This window comes from Juglans regia, chromosome 5 (genome assembly GCF_001411555.2).
Source record: "Juglans regia cultivar Chandler chromosome 5, Walnut 2.0, whole genome shotgun sequence".
NCBI classification, from domain to species: Eukaryota; Viridiplantae; Streptophyta; class Magnoliopsida; order Fagales; family Juglandaceae; genus Juglans; species Juglans regia.
The window spans coordinates 7,556,976-7,579,100 of NC_049905.1; the positions used below are offsets into that span (position 1 = coordinate 7,556,976).

At 36.1% G+C, this 22,125-nt stretch overlaps 2 protein-coding genes across 3 annotated transcripts; both read left to right on the forward strand.

Annotated features, from left to right (window-relative positions):
• Window positions 1-556: 556 nt before the first annotated feature.
• On the forward strand, window positions 557-6,336 carry LOC109017816 (eukaryotic translation initiation factor 3 subunit G-like). The gene is made up of 3 exons (XM_019000003.2): window positions 557-817; window positions 3,104-3,488; window positions 5,645-6,336. The coding sequence occupies exons 1-3, from the start codon at window positions 557-559 to the stop codon at window positions 6,181-6,183; spliced, it is 1,185 nt and encodes a 394-aa protein (XP_018855548.2). The 3' UTR covers window positions 6,184-6,336.
• A 3,946-nt stretch (window positions 6,337-10,282) lies between these two features.
• LOC108995763 (methylsterol monooxygenase 2-2) lies at window positions 10,283-20,258 on the forward strand. 2 transcript variants are annotated; one of them, XM_035690378.1, is made up of 8 exons: window positions 10,283-10,493; window positions 11,557-11,694; window positions 12,664-12,809; window positions 13,170-13,289; window positions 13,441-13,653; window positions 13,978-14,058; window positions 19,658-19,754; window positions 20,006-20,258. In XM_035690378.1, exons 1-8 carry the CDS (start codon window positions 10,464-10,466, stop codon window positions 20,018-20,020), a joined length of 840 nt encoding a protein of 279 aa, XP_035546271.1. In that variant the 5' UTR covers window positions 10,283-10,463; the 3' UTR covers window positions 20,021-20,258. The 2 variants fall into 2 exon arrangements, with proteins under 2 accessions (XP_035546271.1, XP_035546272.1); XM_035690379.1 differs by lacking the exon at window positions 19,658-19,754 and having other exon boundaries at window positions 10,286-10,493.
• Window positions 20,259-22,125: the final 1,867 nt, after the last annotated feature.

Sequence of the window (22,125 nt, forward strand, 5' to 3'; positions counted from 1 at the left end):
ACTACAGCCTGTCTAATAGTGTTGAAAACATATGCACCTGCATCAATGGTGTTCTCAGCAATGAGTGGCATCCATTAATTCTCTGAAAATCATTCCTCCTAATGCTGCTTTAGTAAGATTATACCCGAAATCTTTTGAGGATTTCAACTTTTTTAAGGAATCTCTAGCTTTATAAGCATTATTGATGAAGCTTCACAGCATTTTGGCTTAACCTAGGTTAATTACTGTAGTTCAATCATTTAAGGTTGTGTTGCTTCCTAAAAGCAATTTTCTTGCATAGCTGGCCTGGCTGGCATGTAGCCGTTGATATCCATAAAATACATGATGGAAACCAGGTAATGAAAAAGCTTTGTACTACTATGAGAACATGAAGAACATAAAAAGAAAAAGTTTCATGAGTTATTCTTCAAAAAAAGTCCTTAATTTATGCTAACAATGCTTGTTAGCCAAGCAATCATGTAATAATTAATGTTTTGGGAACCTTTTGAAGTGTTTATTATTGAGCAACGAAGCCACGAGAAACAAGTGTAATTGAGTTTTTGCTGAAGATCCAGTGATGAAGAGCAAAACCATATGTTTCTGCATCCCAAGCCTCAAGCACAAAGAAACCAACCATGGAGACTCAGGTAATAGTTCTCCACAGCAGAAAGCTTCCCATGACAAGCCCCGGAAAGGCGGCAAAACCAAAGAACATGCTCCTATGGCACCAGGTAATCACGCCGATAATGCTGGTCCTGATGCTGTCATAGCTGCCCCTGCAATGGATGCAGCCAACATTGATGCTTGTGGTGATGGTAGTGCTCATGGCGGTGGTGTGGTTGGCAGCGGGTGATGCTACCCATAGTTTGTAGCTGTGGCCCTTCTGCTTCATTATGACTGTTGAAAATATTTGTTGTTTTTGAAAGGAGGAGATGACATGTTGGTTTTCTTTAATTACTTTCCTCATTTTTTTCCCTTTCTTCTTTTTTTCTTGTCTTTTGTTTTGTACTTTTGATTGGAAAGATTTGAGGGAGTGGACACTGTGGTGGATTGTGTAAGCTGGTGAAGACAGATCAAGAACCCATGATTTTGTTTGATGTGTGGAACATTGTGTAATAAGAGAGGATGTGAATCTGGATTTTATGTTTCCAATTTCCTGTTATTACAGTTAATATATATATATATATATATATATATATATATATATATATACGTTTTTCCTCTTCTGTATTCTGGTGCTTTCCTTCACATGACAGTTCATTTTCTCTTACCTTTTCTTCATCCTGTGAAATTGCATTGAGAATGAATTATTGTAAAAAAGTCACACATAAAAGTAATCTAGCCTTAGTGGTGTACTTAGATGCAAATCCTATAGTCTTGTCCTTTACAAAACTAAATGATGCAAATGAGCGTATACATATATGAGAAATGATTTATATAGTTTTAATATGTGTAAGTTCACGCACTCCATTTGAAAAATAAAAAAAGCAGACAACTGTAGAACATTCTTAAAAAAATCCAATTGTTAATGGTGGATCCCACTTTTATTTCACTTACACATAAATTAAATATATTTCATAGCCCCCCAGTTTTTTTAAAATTAAAATACTCTATATTTTTTCCTAATTTTTATGTAAATAAAAAATCCCCCCCCCCCCTCAAAAAAAAGAAATTATAATCCCCACATGCTTTTTAAGATTTTCTAAAATTTCTATATAGATAGAAATGTCTCTCTCCAATTTTTTTTCATAACCTCCAAATTTTGTATAATTTCTATATTATCTTTTTTTTACGATGTGACCCTTCAAAAATATTAATACTACGACATTTGTGAGAAATAATAAACTTATTAATATGTATTCCAAAATTTTATTATTATACAATATTACACTTCTTTATGTGGAATCCAAAATTAAATAAATAAAAGAAAAATTATCTAAGGTTGATGAACAATATGAAAAAAAGTTGAGAAATTTTATCCTCTATATTTCATTGAAAAATAAATAATTTATTTAAAGTCTTAATTATAGTATTATACACTTAAAAGATTACTTGATAGTTTCTATGAAAAAATAAATTGTAAATATTTCATTACAAAAAATAATAAGGTCTTAATTTTATTTCAAGAAACACTATCGTTAGAAATCTGAAATAGATGTCAAGTTGTGTTTTAAAATTTTATTTCTGCACGCATATAATAAATTATCGAAATCCAATATTTAAATATAGTTATATTTTCATCGTTTTTTTTATAAAATTAAAATTAAGATTTATCTATTATTATTTTATATAAACGTGCCACACAGTAGAAAAATTGGGCCGCTCAAAAAAATTTCTAGTTTTGCCACCGATTAGAGCACTCTCATTGGATTAGCTAAATTAAAGTATATTTTTTATGAATGCAAGATGAATTTAGCATTTAGCTATTACATTCACATAAGTTTCTACATTGGAATAGCCATTTTTTCATTATATGACAATAAAATAATATAAGATGAATTTAACTTTGACTATTCACATCAAATCTCCAAATTGGATTATCCATTTATTCATTATATAGTAATGAGTAATTAATAATTTTGAAAATTTTTTAATTTTTTTAATTATGAATTTATTTTATTTTATCATATTTTACTATTCATAATATTATATATTAATTAGTAATTGTATTCTAATTATATTTTTTCAATTGTCATTTAAAATGGAGAGAGAAATAATTGATATTAAAAGGAGAGAGAAAGAAATAATATAAAAAAGATTTGATGAATGGATAGTGTGTTCCAAATTTAAAAATTAGTTTAGACTTTACTGTAGTTATATTTGGAATATAGCTAATTCAATGTGAGAGATTTTATGACCTAATAGCTAAATTCTCATTAAATTTAGCTTTTAGCTAATCCAATGAGAATGCTCTAAGTATCAACTAAACAGTAAAGAAAGGAAAAAAAAAAGAACATAAGAGGAGGAAAGAGAAAGTAATAATTACCATAGTTGTTGGGCCTAATGTTAGAGCCACACATAGCCCAATTTGAAGAAGGCCCATAAGTTCCAAAGCCGCCAATAGGCCCATAGTAAGTTCCAAAGCCGCCAATAGGCCCATAATAATCCAGTAGAAAAGCCCTAGGCTGGGCCTGAATCTCTCGTCTGTCCCTTCTTTCTTTGGGAAATCGAAGTCATGGCCACGGCGCAGCAAACAAAGCTCCGATGGGGAGAGCTGGAGGAGGACGACGGAGAGTACTTGGACTTCCTACTTCCGCCGCGGCAGGTTATTGGTCCCGACGAGAACGGGATCAAGAAGGTCATAGAGTACAGGTTCAATGACGACGGCAACAAGGTCAAGATCACCACCACCACCCGCACCCGCAAGCTCGCTAATGCCCGCCTTAGCAAGCGCGCCGTAGAGCGCCGATCCTGGCCCAAGTTCGGCGACGCCGTCCACGAGGACGTCGGTAGCCGGCTCACCATGGTCTCTACCGAGGAGATCCTCCTCGAGCGCCCTCGGGCTCCTGGTTCATCTCTCTCTCTCTCTCTCTCTCTCTCTCTCTCTGTGTCACGTACAATCACAGGCATAAACCATGTGCGCAAGCTCTCTTTTGCAAGTGGTTTAATATGTTCTAGTCTGTCTCCATTACTTGATCTGGGGTGTGATAAACTGTTTTAGATTTAGAGCTTATTGGAGAAGCGTGGTATTTTTCTGTGTGGGTAGACTTGGCGAAACTTTTTTTTTTTTTTTGGTGGCGATTAGGGTTTTGGGCATTGAGAATTCTAACTCTCTCTGTTTATCCTAAGAGAAACTTGTTAGGAAGTTGCTTGGATAGAGTTTGGTTTGACAGGTTAAAGTTTCTGGGAAAGGGATTGTTAATTTTTTTTATAAGTTGAGGGCATTGTTAATTTGAAGTTTGTAATGCAAAATTATAATAGATCTTTTAGCTAGGTTCTGTTTCTTTTGGTGGACGATATAGGGCATTTTTGTGGCCGATTAGTATTTTGACTGTTCATCCACATAGTCACTTGTGGAGTTTATACAACATCCGATGAGTGGAGCTGGGAAATCTAATCTATTTATTGGAAAACTCTCTCCCAGAAATGAAATTAGAAACCGTAATTCCCCTACTAACGTCTTGTATGTTCAAAAAATCATAGGACAAGTGATAGAATCACCTGCTTAATATACCTTAAGTTTTCTACTGTGTTTGAATGAATTTTTGTTTTCTTTTTGGGGTTAAGATGCCTCCTTTTTCATGGGTAGGTGTATACAATGGCATACAACTTTTAGCATGTAGGAATTCCAGTTTTACGTACTTTTTATTTTATTTTTATAAGAGACAGTTTTACCTACTTGCAAAACATGATTGCTGAAATCTGGTGGAGAGAAGTATTTCGTGAGTACTTACTTAGGGTATGAATCGTATGATAGAACAGGGGTTTGAAAGTAAAGTAGCAATCCATAGAACTAGGGAATTTGGGGTCTGAGGATTGGGTGAAAGGGGGCATGTTTCCCATCCGCACCCACTTTTCTGTAGACTGTACAGCCCAAGAGTGGGCTTAATGTAGATTTCTTCTCATTAATTGCTCCGAGTTTTTGCGTGTACCCCTTGATTAATAAAAGGCAAAAATAAGGGAAGGAAACACAATGTTCGAACCATGGGCTTCTTTCCTCTTTCTTCGGAATCTCAGAAGTGCCTAGATGATCAAATTCCTTAATATTTCCTCCATGGTTGTCCTCACTTGTCCTTTAGAGTGTTCAACAACGGTGCCATTTTGCCTAGAGTTAAAAGGGTTAGTGATTCTTCAAAGGGTTGTGCACAAAGTGTATGCAACAAATTTAATATTGATTTAACTAGTTTTTGTTTTTTTTTTTTAAGTAAGAAGTATACCACATACACCAAGTATTTTTTTGTATGCTAAATATACACTTCCAAATGCATAGACCACTTATTTTGGACACAAACATGAGGTGTATATGAATAATTATCTTATCTGTCTCAAGCAACCCTCCATGGACAAGTTATTTTTTTGGATAATGATAGGGTTACTACCCTCCTACTATCCACTTACTACTCTTTTTGTATTTGATTTTTTTTTTTAATTTTAAATTTTACTTAATGATTAAGAAAGTGACTATTAGTAAAATTATATATATTTTTTAATTTTTTTAATGATTAAGGATGTTAAAAAAATACTTAAAATAAAATAATAAAAAAATAAAAAGCTTCAAATACACTATAAGTAGTAAATGGGTAGTAAGAGGATAGTAACCCTATCACTACCCTTCTTTTTTAACCTCTGAATTTATTTCTATTGGTACCATATTACTCATGGCTTCATTAGTTTCAAATCTCCTTATATGTTGTTTTTATTCAAACCCAAGTATGTGGCTAGGGTAGTGCTAGTGTGCCGCCCAACTTTGACCGCTGGGTGTGCCCACTAGTACAAATTTCACTTTTTATTTTTTTCTTCTTTTTTTCTTTACATTTTGTTAACATATTTAAATATTTTTAAAAAATACACCAATAGTTACTTTCTTAATCAGTAAGTAAAAGAAAAAAAATATTTTAAATGTATGAGCGGTCAAAATAAGGGGGCAAAATGAGGCGGCATAGTAGCAGTATTGATGTGGCTAAGGGCTTTCTTATGTCTATTAACAACTTGGAAACCTTTACAGGTAGCAAACCAGAAGAACCAAAGGCTGGAGGAGACTCATTGGCTCAACTTAGTAAAGGAGGTGCTGTCCTCATGGTCTGCAGGACTTGTGGTAAGAAAGGTGACCACTGGACCTCAAGGTGCCCGTACAAGGATCTTGCCCCACAGGCTGAGGGATTTGTTGATAAGCCTGCTGCTGTATCGGAAGCCACAACCGCTGCTTCTGGGGCAAGCAAGGGAGCATATGTTCCTCCGGGCATGAGAGCAGGGGCAGAGAGAACCGGATCTGATATGAGACGCAGGAACGATGAAAACTCTGTTCGGGTCACCAACCTCTCAGAGGACACCCGGGAGCCCGATTTGCAGGAGCTCTTCCGGCCTTTTGGTGCTGTAAGCCGAGTTTATGTTGCCATTGATCAAAAGACTGGCATGAGCAGAGGATTTGGTTTTGTGAACTTTGTGAACAGGGAAGATGCTCAGAGAGCCATCAACAAGCTCAATGGTTATGGTTATGACAGTTTAATCCTTAGAGTTGAATGGGCCACACCAAGAGCAAACTAGATCACAGGCCAGCCCGAACATCCCCGGCCCTTCTCTCTCTCTCTCTCTCTCTCTCTCTCACTCTCATCAGCTTTTGAGGACAATTACCTAGATTTATAATGAGACTTTTGGCAGGTCGTTATTTCTTTTCCAATCTCTGTTCGGATAGTTTTATGTTTGCTTGTCAAAAGAAGAAACACTTGGTCGATGGTTGTAAGTAGGGGTGTCAAATCGTGTTAACGGGTCGTGTTCGTGTCGTGTCAAGGTATGTACATTACACTTAACGGGTCAACACGAACACGACCCGTTAAGGATTTCGTGTCAAAATTCTAAACCCGAACACGACACGATAAGATAACGGGTTGACACGACACGACCCGTTATGACCCGTTAATGAATAAGAAATAAATTGACACGACATAACACGACACGACCCGTTCCGTTTCAACCCGTTTACGTTAATAGGTTGGACATACACGATACGACACGACACGACCCGTTTGACTTAATTGATTTTATATAAATATTTAAATATAAATAATATCTATAAAAAATAAAAAACTAACTACAAGTCTAAAATTACAATCCAAACAAATATGATCCATACAATTTATAATAATATTCATTATTAAAATTACATCCCAAATGTAATAGACAAAACATACAATGTATATATATTAATATTACAATCTCAAATATAATAAAAAATTAAAAACACAGATCTAAACAAATTTAGAACTTGAAGAAGGAAGTGGAGCGTCCTCCCTACCCTTTAGGTCTAAGGGTATAAAGGTAAATTTAATTTTCTTAACGGGTCATAACGGGTTATAACGGGTTGACCCGTTAGTGACCCGTTAAGCAATCGTGTCTTAACGGGTCAACCCGTTTTGACCCGAACCCGTTAAGGTTAAATCCTAACCCGTTTTTATCGTGTCGTGTTCGTGTTGGGTTAACGGGTCGTGTCACATATTGCCACCCCTAGTTGTAAGACTAGCCATCCAAGCTGGTGTTAATTTTACTCTTCATCCACTTTCATACACTAAGTCTCTGTAATTTATCGCCTAAATGATGTGAAATCTTATAGGATGTTATGGAAGATGAGCCATCATATTTCAGGCCAAAAGAGGGAAACTTGGAAACCAGTTGAGGTAGTTCTAATTCAACACAAATATTTGTTTTCTCTTTAAACCTATGCTGTTTTTTAATTTATTTTATTGTCATAAAGTCGTGAATCGTGATTAACCTTTATATTCCAAGGAAGTAATACACATAATCCTCTCAATTTACCATCCGATTTATAATCAACTTCTCAATCTTTCAATTTCGCTATTTAGGTAGGAACTAGGAAATATCGATGATGATCCATGCACTGTTTGATTTCCAAGAAAAAGGGGATGTAATTTCAATGGACTAGAGTACTATTAGGTTGCACGATTATAAATACCCAAAATGCATGTTTGGTAATTTATGATGTACACTAGGAACTAATTAATAAAATTACAAAATATAAATACCCAAAAGTTAAATTTAGATTAACATTTTTATTAAAATGTGTCTAACCAAAATTCTTGCTCACAAATGTCATGCTTCACGAAACCAGCAGGTCACTCACATTGATTAGCGTCTGTATTAATTTGAATTTCTTAATTTTCTTTACTAAAATAATAAAAATCGTTCCTTTAAAAAAAATTCAGTTTTTTTTTTTTCAAATAAAATTGTGATTCATGTAAAAATGAAAAAAATGGAAATCAACTAATTATTTTTATGAGGACTGCTAGAGACATAAATGGATCCCACACATTGATGTGTGCCACGTCTCTCTCTCTCTCTCTCTCTCTCCCTCCCTCCCGCCCGAGGTGGTTCCTGACCACGCAAGTCGACAGTCGTCGACTCAGATCCCAACCACCCTGGCTACCTAGAGACGACCACGCAGCGGTCGACCATGCACACAGTGTGCGCCCCTTTCCCTCTCTCTTTCTCCCTCCCGGGGTGGTTCTCGACCACCACAAACGAGCAAAACGGCGACCGTCATCCACGCAAGTTGTTGGCTTAGATCCCGACCACCTCGGTCACCTAGCGGCAACCATGCAGCGGTTGACCACGCACATAGTGTGCGAAATGTGCACCAACATGTGCGCCAAGCTGTCGTGAGCTCCACGCCAGCGATGCCGCTTAGATCGACAGCGTCTTTTGCCCACCCTAAGGTGGTTGCTGACCACCATGGCCGACACAGAGAGAGGGCACATGAAGATGGCATGGGTGGCGGGCACGAGGGGGAGGGGGAGAAAGAAAGAGAAAAACAAAATAAGGGGAGACGTGGCACACTGTCACATCAGTATGTGGAATCCATTTATGAGATTCCTTTGTGTCTATTAGGGGTGTAACCAGTTCAGTCTGATTCGGTTTTTTATAAAATTTAGGACCGAACCGGTATGTACCGGTTATCCTTGTAAACCGGTATGTACCGGTTATCCTTGTAAACCGGTACCTCCGGTTTCCGGTCCGATTTTCTTTTTTTTTTTAAAATGTATAGTGATTTATATACTAATTTATATATAGATTTAAAGTATATTACTAATCGTAATATTGTATTAGACTATAATATTATTATAAATATTAGTATTAATTATAGTGATAAAAATAACTATATATTAGTATTTGTTATAGTGAGTTTAATTTATTAGAACTATATTATTGATAGACTATAGTGATAGTATTAGTATTGTAATTTAGTATTAGTATTACTATATCATTATTTTATATGTGATTATTTAGTATAGTAATTTATATATTAATTTATACATAGACTTAAAGTATATTACTAATAGTAATATAGTATTAGACTATTGGTATTAGGTCATAAAATGTAAATTGTAATTAATATAAATTATATACTAATATATATTAGTATTACTAATCTACTAATATCTTATGTACTTATAAAAAAAATATTGAGAATTTATTAGGCCATCAAAATTTAATTATAATATTTGAGTGATTTTTCTTTCTTTTTGGTTCTTACTTCTTATGATAAAATATTATTAATAATTTAATATATATATTTTATGTTTAAAGCATATGATCAATTAAATTTTCATCTTTAAGATTAAAATTTTATTTTATAAATTATAATAACATTATTTTATATATAATTATATTAATAATATATGATCAGACAAATTACAAATGTTCATATTTAAGATTAATATTTTATGTTATAATTTATAAATTATAATATAAAATTATTTGATATATGATATATAATTATATATATTATATATAAAACTTATATATAAAAAATATTTTGTATAAGATATATAATTAATTTGTATATATATATGTTTTTCAACTAGTCCAATTCAGTTTCAAAAATTACAAAATCAAAATTGGACTGAATCCGGCTGATTTTCATAATATAAGAACGAATCAAACTCCGATTCAGTTTAAATTTACACCCTATAGTATTATTATTTTTTTAATTAATTCGGTCATTACAAAAATATACTAACTATCACTTCTAGACACGTGTCAAAATGCCATGTACCCAAAGGGCCAAAAGTGATTTTCAAACGTAAGCACGAGGATCATCGCCGAATCCCTTATACATACCTCTATAAGCTGGATGGCATCTTCATCTGCCAACTTTAAAAAGCGTACAATCAACATGCCATCTCCCCTCACCTTTTTTGGCCTTTTGAATACATTTTTATCTTTTTCTAAGCTGTAAATTACACTTGCATCAATTAGAGGTATATATATATATATATATTATAAAAATAACATAGCTTTATATATATCTTCATGATTTGGATTGATAAATGATAAATTATATTTATATTTTAGAATGTATAAGTTTCACTTTTTTTATAAACAAGTTTCAAATAGATAAATCTCGAACAATCATTTTATAAAATAAGTGAATCTCACCTTAAAAAATATAAAAAAAAATATTTCTTTTTATAATTCAATTTCAGATAATTAAAAAGTAGCATCTGAATCCAAAAGCATGTTCAAAAACACTTTTTTGGACTCGTCAGGTGGTCCAACCAAGTGAGTAACTCAAGTTAGCAATGATTTGCACGAATACGTATCTCTCTTTGCCACCACCGATTCCTGTTTTAAACACATATTCCAAAGCAAGGGGCCAGATTCCCTTTGGCAGTCGGTCTCTTCTCGTGGGTTGCTCCGTCATATGCCTCCTCGTTACTGAAGCATTCGGCACACACTCTCTATCTCTCTCTCTAGAATATTTGTCGCATTGCTCTTTGCAAAAGATCAAGTTTTTAGTCTCCAAGCTTGCAATGGCTTCGATCATCGAATATGGGTGGCTGGTACTGCATTTTATAACCTTTATGTGGCAATTTGGCCAACTTTTTCTGTTTTATCTTCAGTTGTATTTGATAATTCTTGCCCTAGATTTATTTTCTTTTGATGGGTATTGTTAGTTTTATAATGCAGGTCAAATCATGGGTTTGTCTTGATTCCTTGTTTTAGTAATGTTTCGAAAATCCTAGTTTTAGCCTTGCAAGATTTGGGTTCTGGGTTTTCTTTTGTCTCTTTTCTTTTGTTTTCTTGTTGTTTTGGTCAAGGATTGTGACATTGCGAGCGCGGTTTATTTGATAGCTATATGTACCTACGTGGTCAAACGGCGTTTGTAATACACTGCTTTTATTTCGAAACCCTATACACGAAGTTATTTGGACAGATAAATGTAGAATCTAGAACCCTGTGCATCAAGGTTTTAAGAAGTTTAAGCTTATGGGCCCCGACCGGAAGACTTTTAGCTGAGCTGCATCACAGACTCTGTTGCCCCTTTAGGAATTGAAGAAGTTTGAAACAGTTAGTTATAAAAATAAAAAGAAGAAATTATAGTAGTTTATCTGAGCGCACATCATTTCTTTTTTTGTAATGTTTCCTTCTTCTAAGAAAAATGCATGGAGAATGTTCAAGATGTTAGCCACGTTGACGATGGATGTTACACTTTTTTTTAATATGCCAAACGTGTTCATTTTAATTCTCACGCCTATGAAGTCGTTGGTCCAAGGCTTAGACACAAGAATCAGTTAGTTGTATTGGTGGCATAGTACTCTATGGGCTTCAAGGATGTGGAATTATGTGCTTCTCCCTTTTTATTTTTAAAATGATTTTTTTTTATTTTATTTTAATAAGCTAGTTAGTGTTCATTTGAACCATTCATCAGTATGAACGCTCAGAATTTTTCTGGAATTTCGATTGTCAAAGGGAATTGTGTCTGATTTCACCAACGTTGAGTTGCGGAATGATGATTATTCAAGCTATGGACATTAAATTCTGTTCTCTTCATGCGCTTGTAGTCTTATTTGTTATGAGCTTTTAGTTTAAATCTCTACTATTTATTTTATTTTGGCGATGCAGTATCTGATCACACATTTCAGTGACTTTCAACTGGCATGTCTTGGAAGTTTCTTTCTCCATGAAAGTGTTTTTTTCTTATCTGGACTTCCTTTCATATATCTTGAGAGGGCAGGTTGGCTGAGCAAATACAAAATTCAGGTCTGGTTTTTTTTCCTTGTCATTACTCTTGAAGAAATTCAGTAATTTCATATTTTTTGAAGCTGAATCCTGAAATGGTGACTAACTTTATTCTTACCAGAGCATTAGATATATTTGGCAGAAAGAACATTAGTAAAAGATTCCAGTGCACAATTAATGCATGTACCAATAACTTGCTGCCATATCGGGCAGTGTTCATTTTCTGCAATAGAATTGTGTTATTGTTCTTCTTATTCTGTGAAGGTAGCTATGAAAGTTCAATGTTTGCCTTTCTCTTACAATGATACTCTTATGGAGGTTCTTCTGACAGTGTATTGTTTTCGAGTACTTATAAAAAAGTGTTGTTTTCGAGTCATAAACTTTGCTTTTATCTATTCTGTGGTGTTCTTCTTAATGTCTAACCAGTTAACGACCAAACATGGTATGCATGGCAAGATGCTTGCTTTCTTTCTTTTTCAGTATGTTTTTAGTCTTGTCAAGAGTTCACCAGTGTCTTCAAGCTGCTAAGGATTTCGATGTGCGACCCTTATCATAGGGAATAACCCCTCTTATTGAAAATCGTCGTGTCATTTTTTGGTACTTCCATACAACGTATATTGATGTTTATATGTTTGATTTACTGGACTGGGCTTTTGCATAAGATGTCTGTAGGTTTCTATGGTATTAGAACCCATATAGATATATTCATATATATCTTAAGTATGTAATTGTAGTTTGTTTGTTTTACTTGACTGGGCTTTTTTCATAGAAGTATATATGTTTGTTAGCGTTAGCATTACAAACACCATTAATATATAGATAGTGGCTTTAAGGACATATTATCCATGTTGTGTCCTCTGCAATTGAATACCCAAACTTTTCTATTTGCAATTTTTATTGCTGCCACTAACCGGTACATGGTAAAGATACTCAATTTGTTTCTCCATCTTGTTGAATTTATGTCATTTAGGGTTTTATATTTCTATACAGACAAAGAATAACAGTCCAGCAGCTCAGGAGAAATGCGTTACTCGTCTGCTGCTTTATCATTTTGGTGTCAATCTTCCAGTGATGATCATCTCATATCCTGTCTTCAAATACATGGGCATGCGAAGTAGTCTTCCATTGCCGTCCTGGTATTTTCAGGTTCTTTATATACTAAAGCTTTGTTTCTGAGATATATACACTGATATATAGGCCTCATTTGTTTTTTGAGATGAGATGATAGTTGAAAGTTGAATAAAATATTGTTAGAATATATTTTTTTAATATTATTTTTGTTTTGAGATTTGAAAAAGTTTGAATTGTTTGTATTTTATTTTGTATGAGAATTTGGAAAAGTTGTAATGATTAGATGAGATGAGTTGAAATGAACTGTAAAAACAAACGAGGCCATAGTATTATATGTATGGCCTTCATCAATATTTTCCTTGGACAGTAACATTTCCATCTTGTCTAAAGTACAGCCAGTAAGATCCCTGCTTTTGGTTCTGCAGGAATGTAGTTTTAACACAGATAATATTTTACTTCATCCTTGAGGATTTTGTGTTCTATTGGGGACACCGGGTTCTGCATACAAAATGGATGTACAAATATGTTCACAGTGTTCATCATGAGTAAGTGCAAGCTATAAGTGCTTTATCAAGTGTTTAGGTCTATAACAATCTTTTGAATTTTCTTTGAAAACTATCTTACTTATAAAAAAAAAAACAATCTTTTTTGTTAGGTGCTTATTGGTTGCTCTTATGGGCTTACTAACTTGTACAGATATGCTACACCTTTTGGACTGACTTCGGAATATGCTCACCCTGCTGAGATACTGTTCCTTGGCTTTGCGACCATTATTGGTCCTGCTATCACTGGACCCCATTTGATGACTCTGTGGTTATGGATGGTACTGAGAGTATTGGAGACAGTTGAGGCACATTGTGGGTACCATTTTCCATGGAGCCTCTCAAACTTCTTGCCTTTGTATGGGGGGTAAGTGTGTAGGTTTTCCCTCTTGGTGGTTTCGTAGCATCTGACTAATTCCCATAATTACCTTTTGGACAATGCTAGGGGGCTGCCCAGCATGTACTGCTGGGCATGCCCCCTAGTGCATTTCAAATTTTTTTTTTCATTTTCTTTTAAACATTTTTTAAACATCCTTAACCATTAAGAAAAAAAATACACAACTTCATTAATAGTCACTTCTTTAACCATTAAGGAAAAAAAAAATTAAAATACCCGAGCGGTAACTTTGAGGGGCCCAAATATCATTTTCCTTACCTTTTATCCAGAAATGTTTGATCCATTATTTTCCAGGGCCGATTTTCATGACTATCACCACCGTTTGCTTTATACCAAGTCTGGCAACTACTCGTCAACTTTTACTTACATGGACTGGTAAGTCTTATTTATTTTCCACACTGCTTAAAGCATTGGCACATTTGTATTGTTTGGTTAGACCACTGTCTATTGTCTCGAGCCAAGGTTGTGAGAGTATCCTGCATTGGTTAAGGGTGGTGAAGGGATCTCACATTCGTTAAGAATGAGTGGATCTTGCAGCTTAGAATGATTCCAATGGACTCCAATTGTAACATTAACTAGTCTTCTACTAATAAAAACCCATTATTAGCCCTTTGAGATATGGTTGGACTTTCCTTGGATTGCTACAAATGGTATCAAAGTCAATCTAAGTGTGAGACTTGAGCTGTGCTACCTACAACAAAATTGCAAGGTGTTCTCATGCTTAGGTGTCGCACTTATATAAGTCCTGTGTACTTAGGCTATGCCTGTTTGTATCATCAATATAATCCTTGTTTTAATATCCTTCAAATTCAAAGGTTAATGAAGTAGTTGGTTCAAATAGTGATGGAGAAGCAAGTTTAGAAGGTATTAATATGCAGTTGGGGTTTTGTGAAGGGGATTGCATGGATAATAGAGAGGCTGAACCATTAAGAATGCTTCCTCCTAGCCCCAATTCTGACATTATCCCTGATTGGGTTCTCAAGAAAGTGGATGAATTGCAATTATGTACTGGGGTGTCTTGTACAGGTTTTGAAGAGCAGTTTTGGGCTCTCATTATAGCCATTGAAGAGAGTAAGAGAGAAAGGGAGCTTAAAAGATTACAATGTTCTATAAATTATGAAGGGAAGGAGGGTAGTTGTAGTAGGGATAGAACGAAAGGGAGAGGTATGACCATTGTCCATGAAACCTAAAATTCTATCTTGGAACGTGAGGGGGCTTAATGAGCGCATCAAACGCGCCCGCATAAAAACTTTGTTGAGAATGTGGAAGGTGGATATAGTGTGCCTTCAAGAAACAAAATTAAGATATGTTGAGCGAAGTCTTATTCGTAGTATTTGGGGATGTCCTTATGTGGGATGGTCATATTTGGCTTCGGAAGGAGCTTCTGGGGGGGTGCTCTTGATGTGGGATAAAAGAATTGTGGAGGTGATGGAGGAGTGTGTTGGGACTTGCTCGGTGGCTTGTTTATTTAGAAATGTAATTGATGGGTGGGAATGGGCATTTGCAGGCATTTATGGACCAAATCGTTATAGAGAAAGAAGAAGGTTGTGGGAGGAGTTAGCGGGTGTATATCATCTTTGGGATGTGCCGTGGTGTATGGGTGGGGATTTCAATATCATTCGTTTTCCAAGCGAGTGATCAGGGAATAATGGCCACTCAATAGCAATGGAAGAGTTCTCCGAGTTCATGTTTGATCTGAATCTTATGGATCTTCCCCTTGCAGGGGGGGAGTTCACATGGTCTAATAATAGGGGGTGGTCAAGACTTGATAGGTTTCTTGTTTCTCCCTCTTGGGAAACCCACTATTCGGAGCGGTATCAGAAGAGGTTGGCCCGGGTTTGCTCGGACCATTTCCCAATTATGTTAGATTGTGGAGGTATTAATAGGGGTCGTCAGTATTTCAAGTTCGAAAATATGTGGTTAGCAGTGGATGGCTTTGTTGAGAAAGTTCGTTCTTGGTGGTCTTCTTATCAGTTCTCGGGTATCCCTAGTTTCATTCTCGCTGGGAAACTTAAGGCATTAAAGCAAGATTTAAGGAGATGGAACATAGAAGTTTTTGGCAATATTGAAAATCAGAAAACTAGTCTATTAGAGGAGCTTCAGGTCTTGGAGGAACAGGCGTTAAGGGGAAATGCTTCGGAAGAGGCACTATTACGGAAAATGGTAGTGGTGACTGAATTAGAGAGGGTCTTGTTGATGGAGGAAACATCGTGGCGCCAAAAATCCAGGGCTCTTTGGTTAAAAGAAGGAGATAAATGTACGAAATTTTTTCATAGAGTGGCCAATTCTCATAGGCGTAACAACACTATTGAGTCCCTTCAGTCAGGTAATCAAGTTCTATCTTCTCCTACTGATTTAGAGCATCATATTGTGAACTACTATGAGAATCTGCTAACAGAGCCAACTGGTTGGAGGCCAAAGCTCGATGGTTTGCCTTTTCAGTCCATTGACATGCAAAGTGCAAGTTGGTTGGAAAGATCTTTTGAAGAAGAAGAGGTACAGAAGATCATTAGTAGCATGGCCAAAGACAAAGCACCTGGACCGGATGGGTTTTCGATGGGGTTTTTTCAACATTGTTGGGAGATAGTGAAATGTGATGTTATGCGGGTCTTTTCTGAATTCCATGCTTTCCAAAAATTCGAAAAATGCTTCAATGCAACGTTCATAGCTCTTGTTCCGAAGAAACAGGGAGTGCTGGAAATTGAAGATTTTCGTCCCATTAGTTTAGTGAGTGGGATTTATAAAATTATTTCAAAAGTGCTGGCTAATCGTTTAAGTGTGGTTATGGAACAAATCATTTCAAAGTCTCAAAATGCCTTTGTACGGGGGAGGCAAATACTTGATTCAGTTCTTATTGCTAATGAGTGTCTAGATCAGAGGTTAAAGGAAGGTAAATCAGACATACTTTGTAAGTTGGATATGGAAAAAGCCTATGATCATGTAAACTGGGATTTCCTCCTTTACCTACTTGGGAGATGTGGTTTCGGTAACAAGTGGATCTCATGGATACGATATTGCATAACTACTGTGCGTTTCTCAGTGCTTGTTAATGGTAATCCGGTGGGTTTCTTTTGTAGTTCACGCGGTCTGAGGCAAGGGCATCCGTTGTCTCCATTTCTTTTCGTTATTGTTATGGAGGCACTAGGCCGGATGGTGAAGGCAGCTGTTGAAGGAGGCTATATAGCGGGTTTTGTGGCAGGCAATGGTACTTTTGGCTCTGTCATGATATCACATCTTTTATTTGCAGATGATACACTTCTCTTGTGTGAAGCGGAGGTGGATCAAATACAAGCCTTAAGGGCACTCTTGTTGTGCTTCGAGGCGGTGACAGGTCTAAAGGTCAATTTGGGCAAATCCGAGATGGTGGCGGTAGGAGTGGTGCCTCATATCAGTACACTAGCAGAAACGTTGGGGTGCGTAGTGGGTTCTTTGCCAATGAAATATTTGGGTCTTCCTTTGGGTGCCACTTTCAAAGCTAGAGGTATATGGGAAGGGGTTATTGAGAGAATAGAGAAACGATTGGCAGGATGGAAACGGTTGTATTTATCGAAGGGAGGGCGGCTCACTTTGATCAATAGCACTTTATCCAATCTACCAACTTATTTCTTATCATTATTCCCGTTGCCGGTAGGGGTGGTGCATCGTATCGAGAAATTATTCCGGGAGTTCTTGTGGGATGGTCTGGGGGAAGAAACTAAATTCCATCTTGCTAGTTGGAACAAAGTTTGCTCTCTAGTTTCGAGTGGTGGTTTAGGTGTGCGCAATTTGAGGACTTTCAATAAAGCCCTTTTGGGAAAATGGTTATGGAGGTATCAAGAAGAAGGGGAGTCATTATGGAAGGAAGTGGTAGTTTCGAGACATGGAGGTGCTTGGGGGGGATGGTGCACTAATGAAGTAAGGGGGGGTATGGTGTGGGTCTATGGAGATATATAAGGGGGGGATGTCAGTGCTTTGAAAATAATGTTAGATTTGTAGTTGGTCAGGGCACTCGCATCAAGTTTTGGCAGAATGTTTGGTGTGGAGAGCGTTCTTTGGAGAGAGCCTTTCCAGCTCTATATAATATTGCGACTAACAGGGAGGCTTCTATAGCGGATCTATGTGTGACTGCCCAAGACTCTTTTCAGTGGAACATTTTATTCACTCGAGCTAATCATGATTGGGAGCTGTCTATTGTTTCAGAATTTTTTAGCATGATATATTCCTCAGAAAGATTAACGACACAAGATGATAGGCTACAATGGAGGGGCAAAGACAGCAAGAAGTTCTCAGTCAAGACATACTATAAAATTCTGGTATCACAAGGTAATGAATATTTTCCGTGGAAAAGTATTTGGAAGTCACGCGTACCTTCCAAAGTGGCTTTTTTTGTGTGGACTGCGGCACTTGGAAAAATTCTAACCACGGATAATTTAAGAAAGAGGGGACTCATAGTAACGGACTGGTGTTATTTGTGCAAAAAAAATGGAGAATCAGTGGACCATCTATTACTGCATTGTGAGGTGACGAGAGAGTTGTGGAATGGAATATTTCGTAGGGTAGATGTCGCATGGGTTATGCCGGCAAAGGTGGTGGACTTGCTTGCTTGTTGGAAGGGTCTAAAAGGTTGTACACAAGTAGCTGCAGCTTGGAAGATGATCCCGCTGTGCATTATGTGGTGTATTTGGTTGGAAAGGAACGCACGCTGCTTTGAAGATAGGGAGCGATCGATGGAGGAGCTTCAGAATTTTTTTCTACACACTTTACTATTATGGTTTTCAGCCATTGTTCTTAATGGAAACAGTGTACATGAGTTCCTAGCTCTAATATAGTTTTTGAAGAATGTATTTAGGTGTTTTCTATTGTATACTCCCTGTGTACATAGGCCTTACCTATCTTCATTCATATTAATGATAATTTACTTTTTACTGATCAAAAAAAAAAAAATATCCTTAAAAAAATTGCTTGGCAAGAACCTTGGATTGAGTATAAGAGGGTGGTAAATGCGTATTGCATGGGAGGGAGAAATTCTTGCTGTCTATAATGATTCCAAAGGGATTCAGTTATAACATTAACTAGTCCTTTTGAAGTATAAGTCCTGTGACTTGGACTTTTATTAGGCCGTGCAATATGTCAATTTTGGTAGCCTAGGGTGCAATGTGTAAAACATGTTGTTTGTCGGAGGTGGAAAGTGTATTTACCCTCCCATTGCCCCCCCTCCAAAAAAAATTGTTACATGGAGGATCAAATAGTGGTCTGGATGAGTTCAAGTCCTCGACCATTTTTCTTGCTAAATTGTGATTTTGTTTAGATATCTGCAACCATTTGTGGCATCTAGAATATGGTCTGTGGCATCATATTTCTAGTTCTATGAATTGATCTTGCTTGATATAGAATAACTGGACCTTCTTTGCTTTCACGATAAGTTTCTTGTAAAATATAAAACCAAAAAGGGATTTGGCAAGGTGTTATTCTCTGTAACTGGGAAATGCTACTAATGCACAGTGACAACTTCCTTGCACAAAACTGTATGCACCAAAGTACACAGGCACATGGTGGTCCAAAGGTCTCTTGTCGAAAAGGGTTGTGCAAGGGTAGGGAAGGCCTAAATTATGTTTGCCTTCATTGTTTGCATGTATGCACGAAAATACATGTGAACATTGTTGTCCAAGACCTTCTGTCTTGGATGATTTTGTTACAAATACTAGGATTATCTCTGATAAGTAGTCAATCAATCATGTATGGTTTTACCTACTTACCACATCTTGGATTAACCATGTTAAATTTTCTGTTGAATTGCACACAATTTTCATAGTGCTGGGTAGCATTTGGTAAGAGTTACGAATCAGGTATTAAATATGTTCTCTCCATGCTTCAGTTGGTGATCCCAAGTCTCTTTGGTAAAGATTGCCTTTTATGTTCATTGCCTTCCCATAATCTGATGCTTATTATAAGATGAGTACCGATGCACCAAATGTTGCTTCCTCTTTGTTTGTAGTCGTTTCTCTTTGATGTGGACAAAGACTATCAATGTATCATGGAAAAGGTGTCTGCATAAACATAGAGAGAACTGGGTAGCGGGTACAAGTGTGATGGTGACATGTTCTTTATCTAATGTCATTTTTTTCTCCTGGTTTATTGTCATTTCCATTTTCCTCTGTAATGCAACTTGGTTTCAGATTGTAATTAAGGAGCAGATTGGATTGGCCTAGAAGACTCTTACATGCTTTTCCTGTTGGGTTTTGGTGCTTAATGCTTATTCTGTTCATTCATAGTAATGAACACCTAGAGTAGAGCGTTTAAGTATACTGACCATATGTGATGCCTCTTCTGTATGATTTCTCAGGGTATTTGGAACTGATAAAGGTTACAGAAAGTTAAAAGCTCTGAAGAATGGTGGAATTGAAGATGGAAGCAAGCAAAAGTGACAAATTTCTTTTTAAATAACCGGGCATCAAGATGTTGCTTCCTCATTTAAAGGCCATCTTAGAGGTCTTGTTTTGTCCCTGCCTCATCTCATGTGAAACCACCTTTTTGTGTTAGATTGCTTTTTGTTTACAGTGTGACATTATGTGGAATCAGTGGAGAGCTTATTCTGCATATATCTTTCTTTTTTGTCCTGCTAGATCAAGATAGATATCCATTTTTTTTCTGTGGGTAGCTAATTTCATATTATTTACTCCCTCAAGTGACTCGGTTAATAATTTCCTGTTGGATCATGGGGGATGTTAACTGCCCGACTGTCAGACTTCCTAAAATGTAAATGCTCGGTGGCCATTTTTCTTTTAGGCGATCGAGGGTGGTGCCGAAGCTGGTAATATGGAACTTCATATTACCTACTGGTTCATGTCTTTAGGACATAATACATTAGTGGTGATATCTGCATGGTGCGGGGTGGGGTGGGCCCTTCTCCGCACCCCACTCTGCACCATGCGGGGTAGGGGTTTTGCAACCCCGCCCTTGAGAGGCAGAGGCAGGGCCCCCCGCCCCGGTGCTGGGGGGGGGGGATCAAAACCGCCCCCCCGCCCAAGCCACAATCCATTGAGTCTAAAAATTATTTTTTGGTCTAAACAAAAATTTTAGACCCAAATTATAATATAATTTAAATTATATTAAAATTTATAAATACAAAAAGAATTTAAACTTATTAGAATATTAAGTCTCACATTGCTCAAGTATGATTATCATATTGTCTTGGTTTCTTATATAAGAGTGGCCTAGGAGGCTAAGACAATCTAGTAACTTGAATATAATTTCAAGTTTTCAACAAGTTGTATATATCTATATACAATATATTTATTTAATAAATATTTATATAGTTTTAATTTTTATATTAGGAGAGGCAGGGGGGGTTGTGGGACAAGGGCGGAGTGGACAGGGGTGGGTCCCCCCCCCCCCTCCTATAATACATGCAATTCTTAAGAGATTATTTCCAAAATCATTGAAATGTTAAAAAGCTGTTTTCATTTCATAATTCCTCTCTTGTTAAATCACCAATTGTGGAGCATTTTTTTCTCTTCTTGGGGTGTTTCGATTTTCTCTGAATCTCTGTTGATAGGATTTACGTATCTGTCAAAGAATTAGATCCCTTTTTGGCATCCAACATGACTTGATAATTGCTGGGACATGTAAAAAGTTTGGATTGGACGTTCATGGCTGTCACTCTATTCTTTTCTCTGGATGGTGTTGATCAAACTGGTTTGCTTTTTCTTTTCTTCCCCAGCCATGGCCGAAGCCACAAAGCATTGTACTTTTTTGTCTTTGGTTCCGTGTTCTAAGCATCCCTGCTTTCGATTTCCATCTCTCTTCGGCCCCATTCCCTGGATTTGTTGACATGACTATGATGATATGTTCCCTCCTCTTTTTGTTCCCCCAATTGCAATAGCTCCAAGCTATTTGTTTCCTGTGTTTTTTTATTAATTTTTTTTTTTTTATAGCCAAGTAAATATATCAGATAAGGAGACGAGATACACGGGGATGAGGCGGAGTTTTCCAACAAACACTTCATTACAACAACTACATTGCTAAAATGAAGAAAATAAGTGGGTCGTAGGACTAAATATAAGGCTTTGTTTGGGTACTAGAGTATTCTCAACACTTTCTAAGTATTCTTGTACTTTTAAAAATACTTCATATGCCAAACAACTTAAAATACTCTCAATGGGACTCACAAACCTACTTCAATCTCTACTCATAATTATTCACAAATATTCTATAATACTCTTATCACTATTATATATAAATAAAAAATAAAATCACTATAATATTTATCACTATTAAATATAAATAAAATAAAATCACTATAAAATATAAATAAAAAATAAAATCATTTTAATATATAAATAAAAAATAAAATCACTAAAATATATAAATAAAAAATAAAATCACTATAATATATAAATAAAAAATATTTATCACTATTATATATAAATAAGAAATAAAATTGTTATAACATATAAATAAAAA

What these genes read in the sequence shown, in the direction of transcription:
- LOC109017816 (XM_019000003.2), top strand. Translation starts at nt 557, where the DNA reads ATGAAGAGCAAAACCATATGTTTCTGCATCCCAAGCCTCAAGCACAAA. An exon ending in GTGCTCATGGCGGTGGTGTG is followed by an intron (nt 818 to 3,103) that starts GTTGGCAGCGGG and finishes GAAAAGCCCTAG; the next exon opens with GCTGGGCCTGAATCTCTCGT. An exon ending in CGAGCGCCCTCGGGCTCCTG is followed by an intron (nt 3,489 to 5,644) that starts GTTCATCTCTCT and finishes AAACCTTTACAG; the next exon opens with GTAGCAAACCAGAAGAACCA.
- LOC108995763 (XM_035690378.1), top strand. Translation starts at nt 10,464, where the DNA reads ATGGCTTCGATCATCGAATATGGGTGGCTG. An exon ending in TCATCGAATATGGGTGGCTG is followed by an intron (nt 10,494 to 11,556) that starts GTACTGCATTTT and finishes TTGGCGATGCAG; the next exon opens with TATCTGATCACACATTTCAG. An exon ending in GTTCACAGTGTTCATCATGA is followed by an intron (nt 13,290 to 13,440) that starts GTAAGTGCAAGC and finishes TAACTTGTACAG; the next exon opens with ATATGCTACACCTTTTGGAC.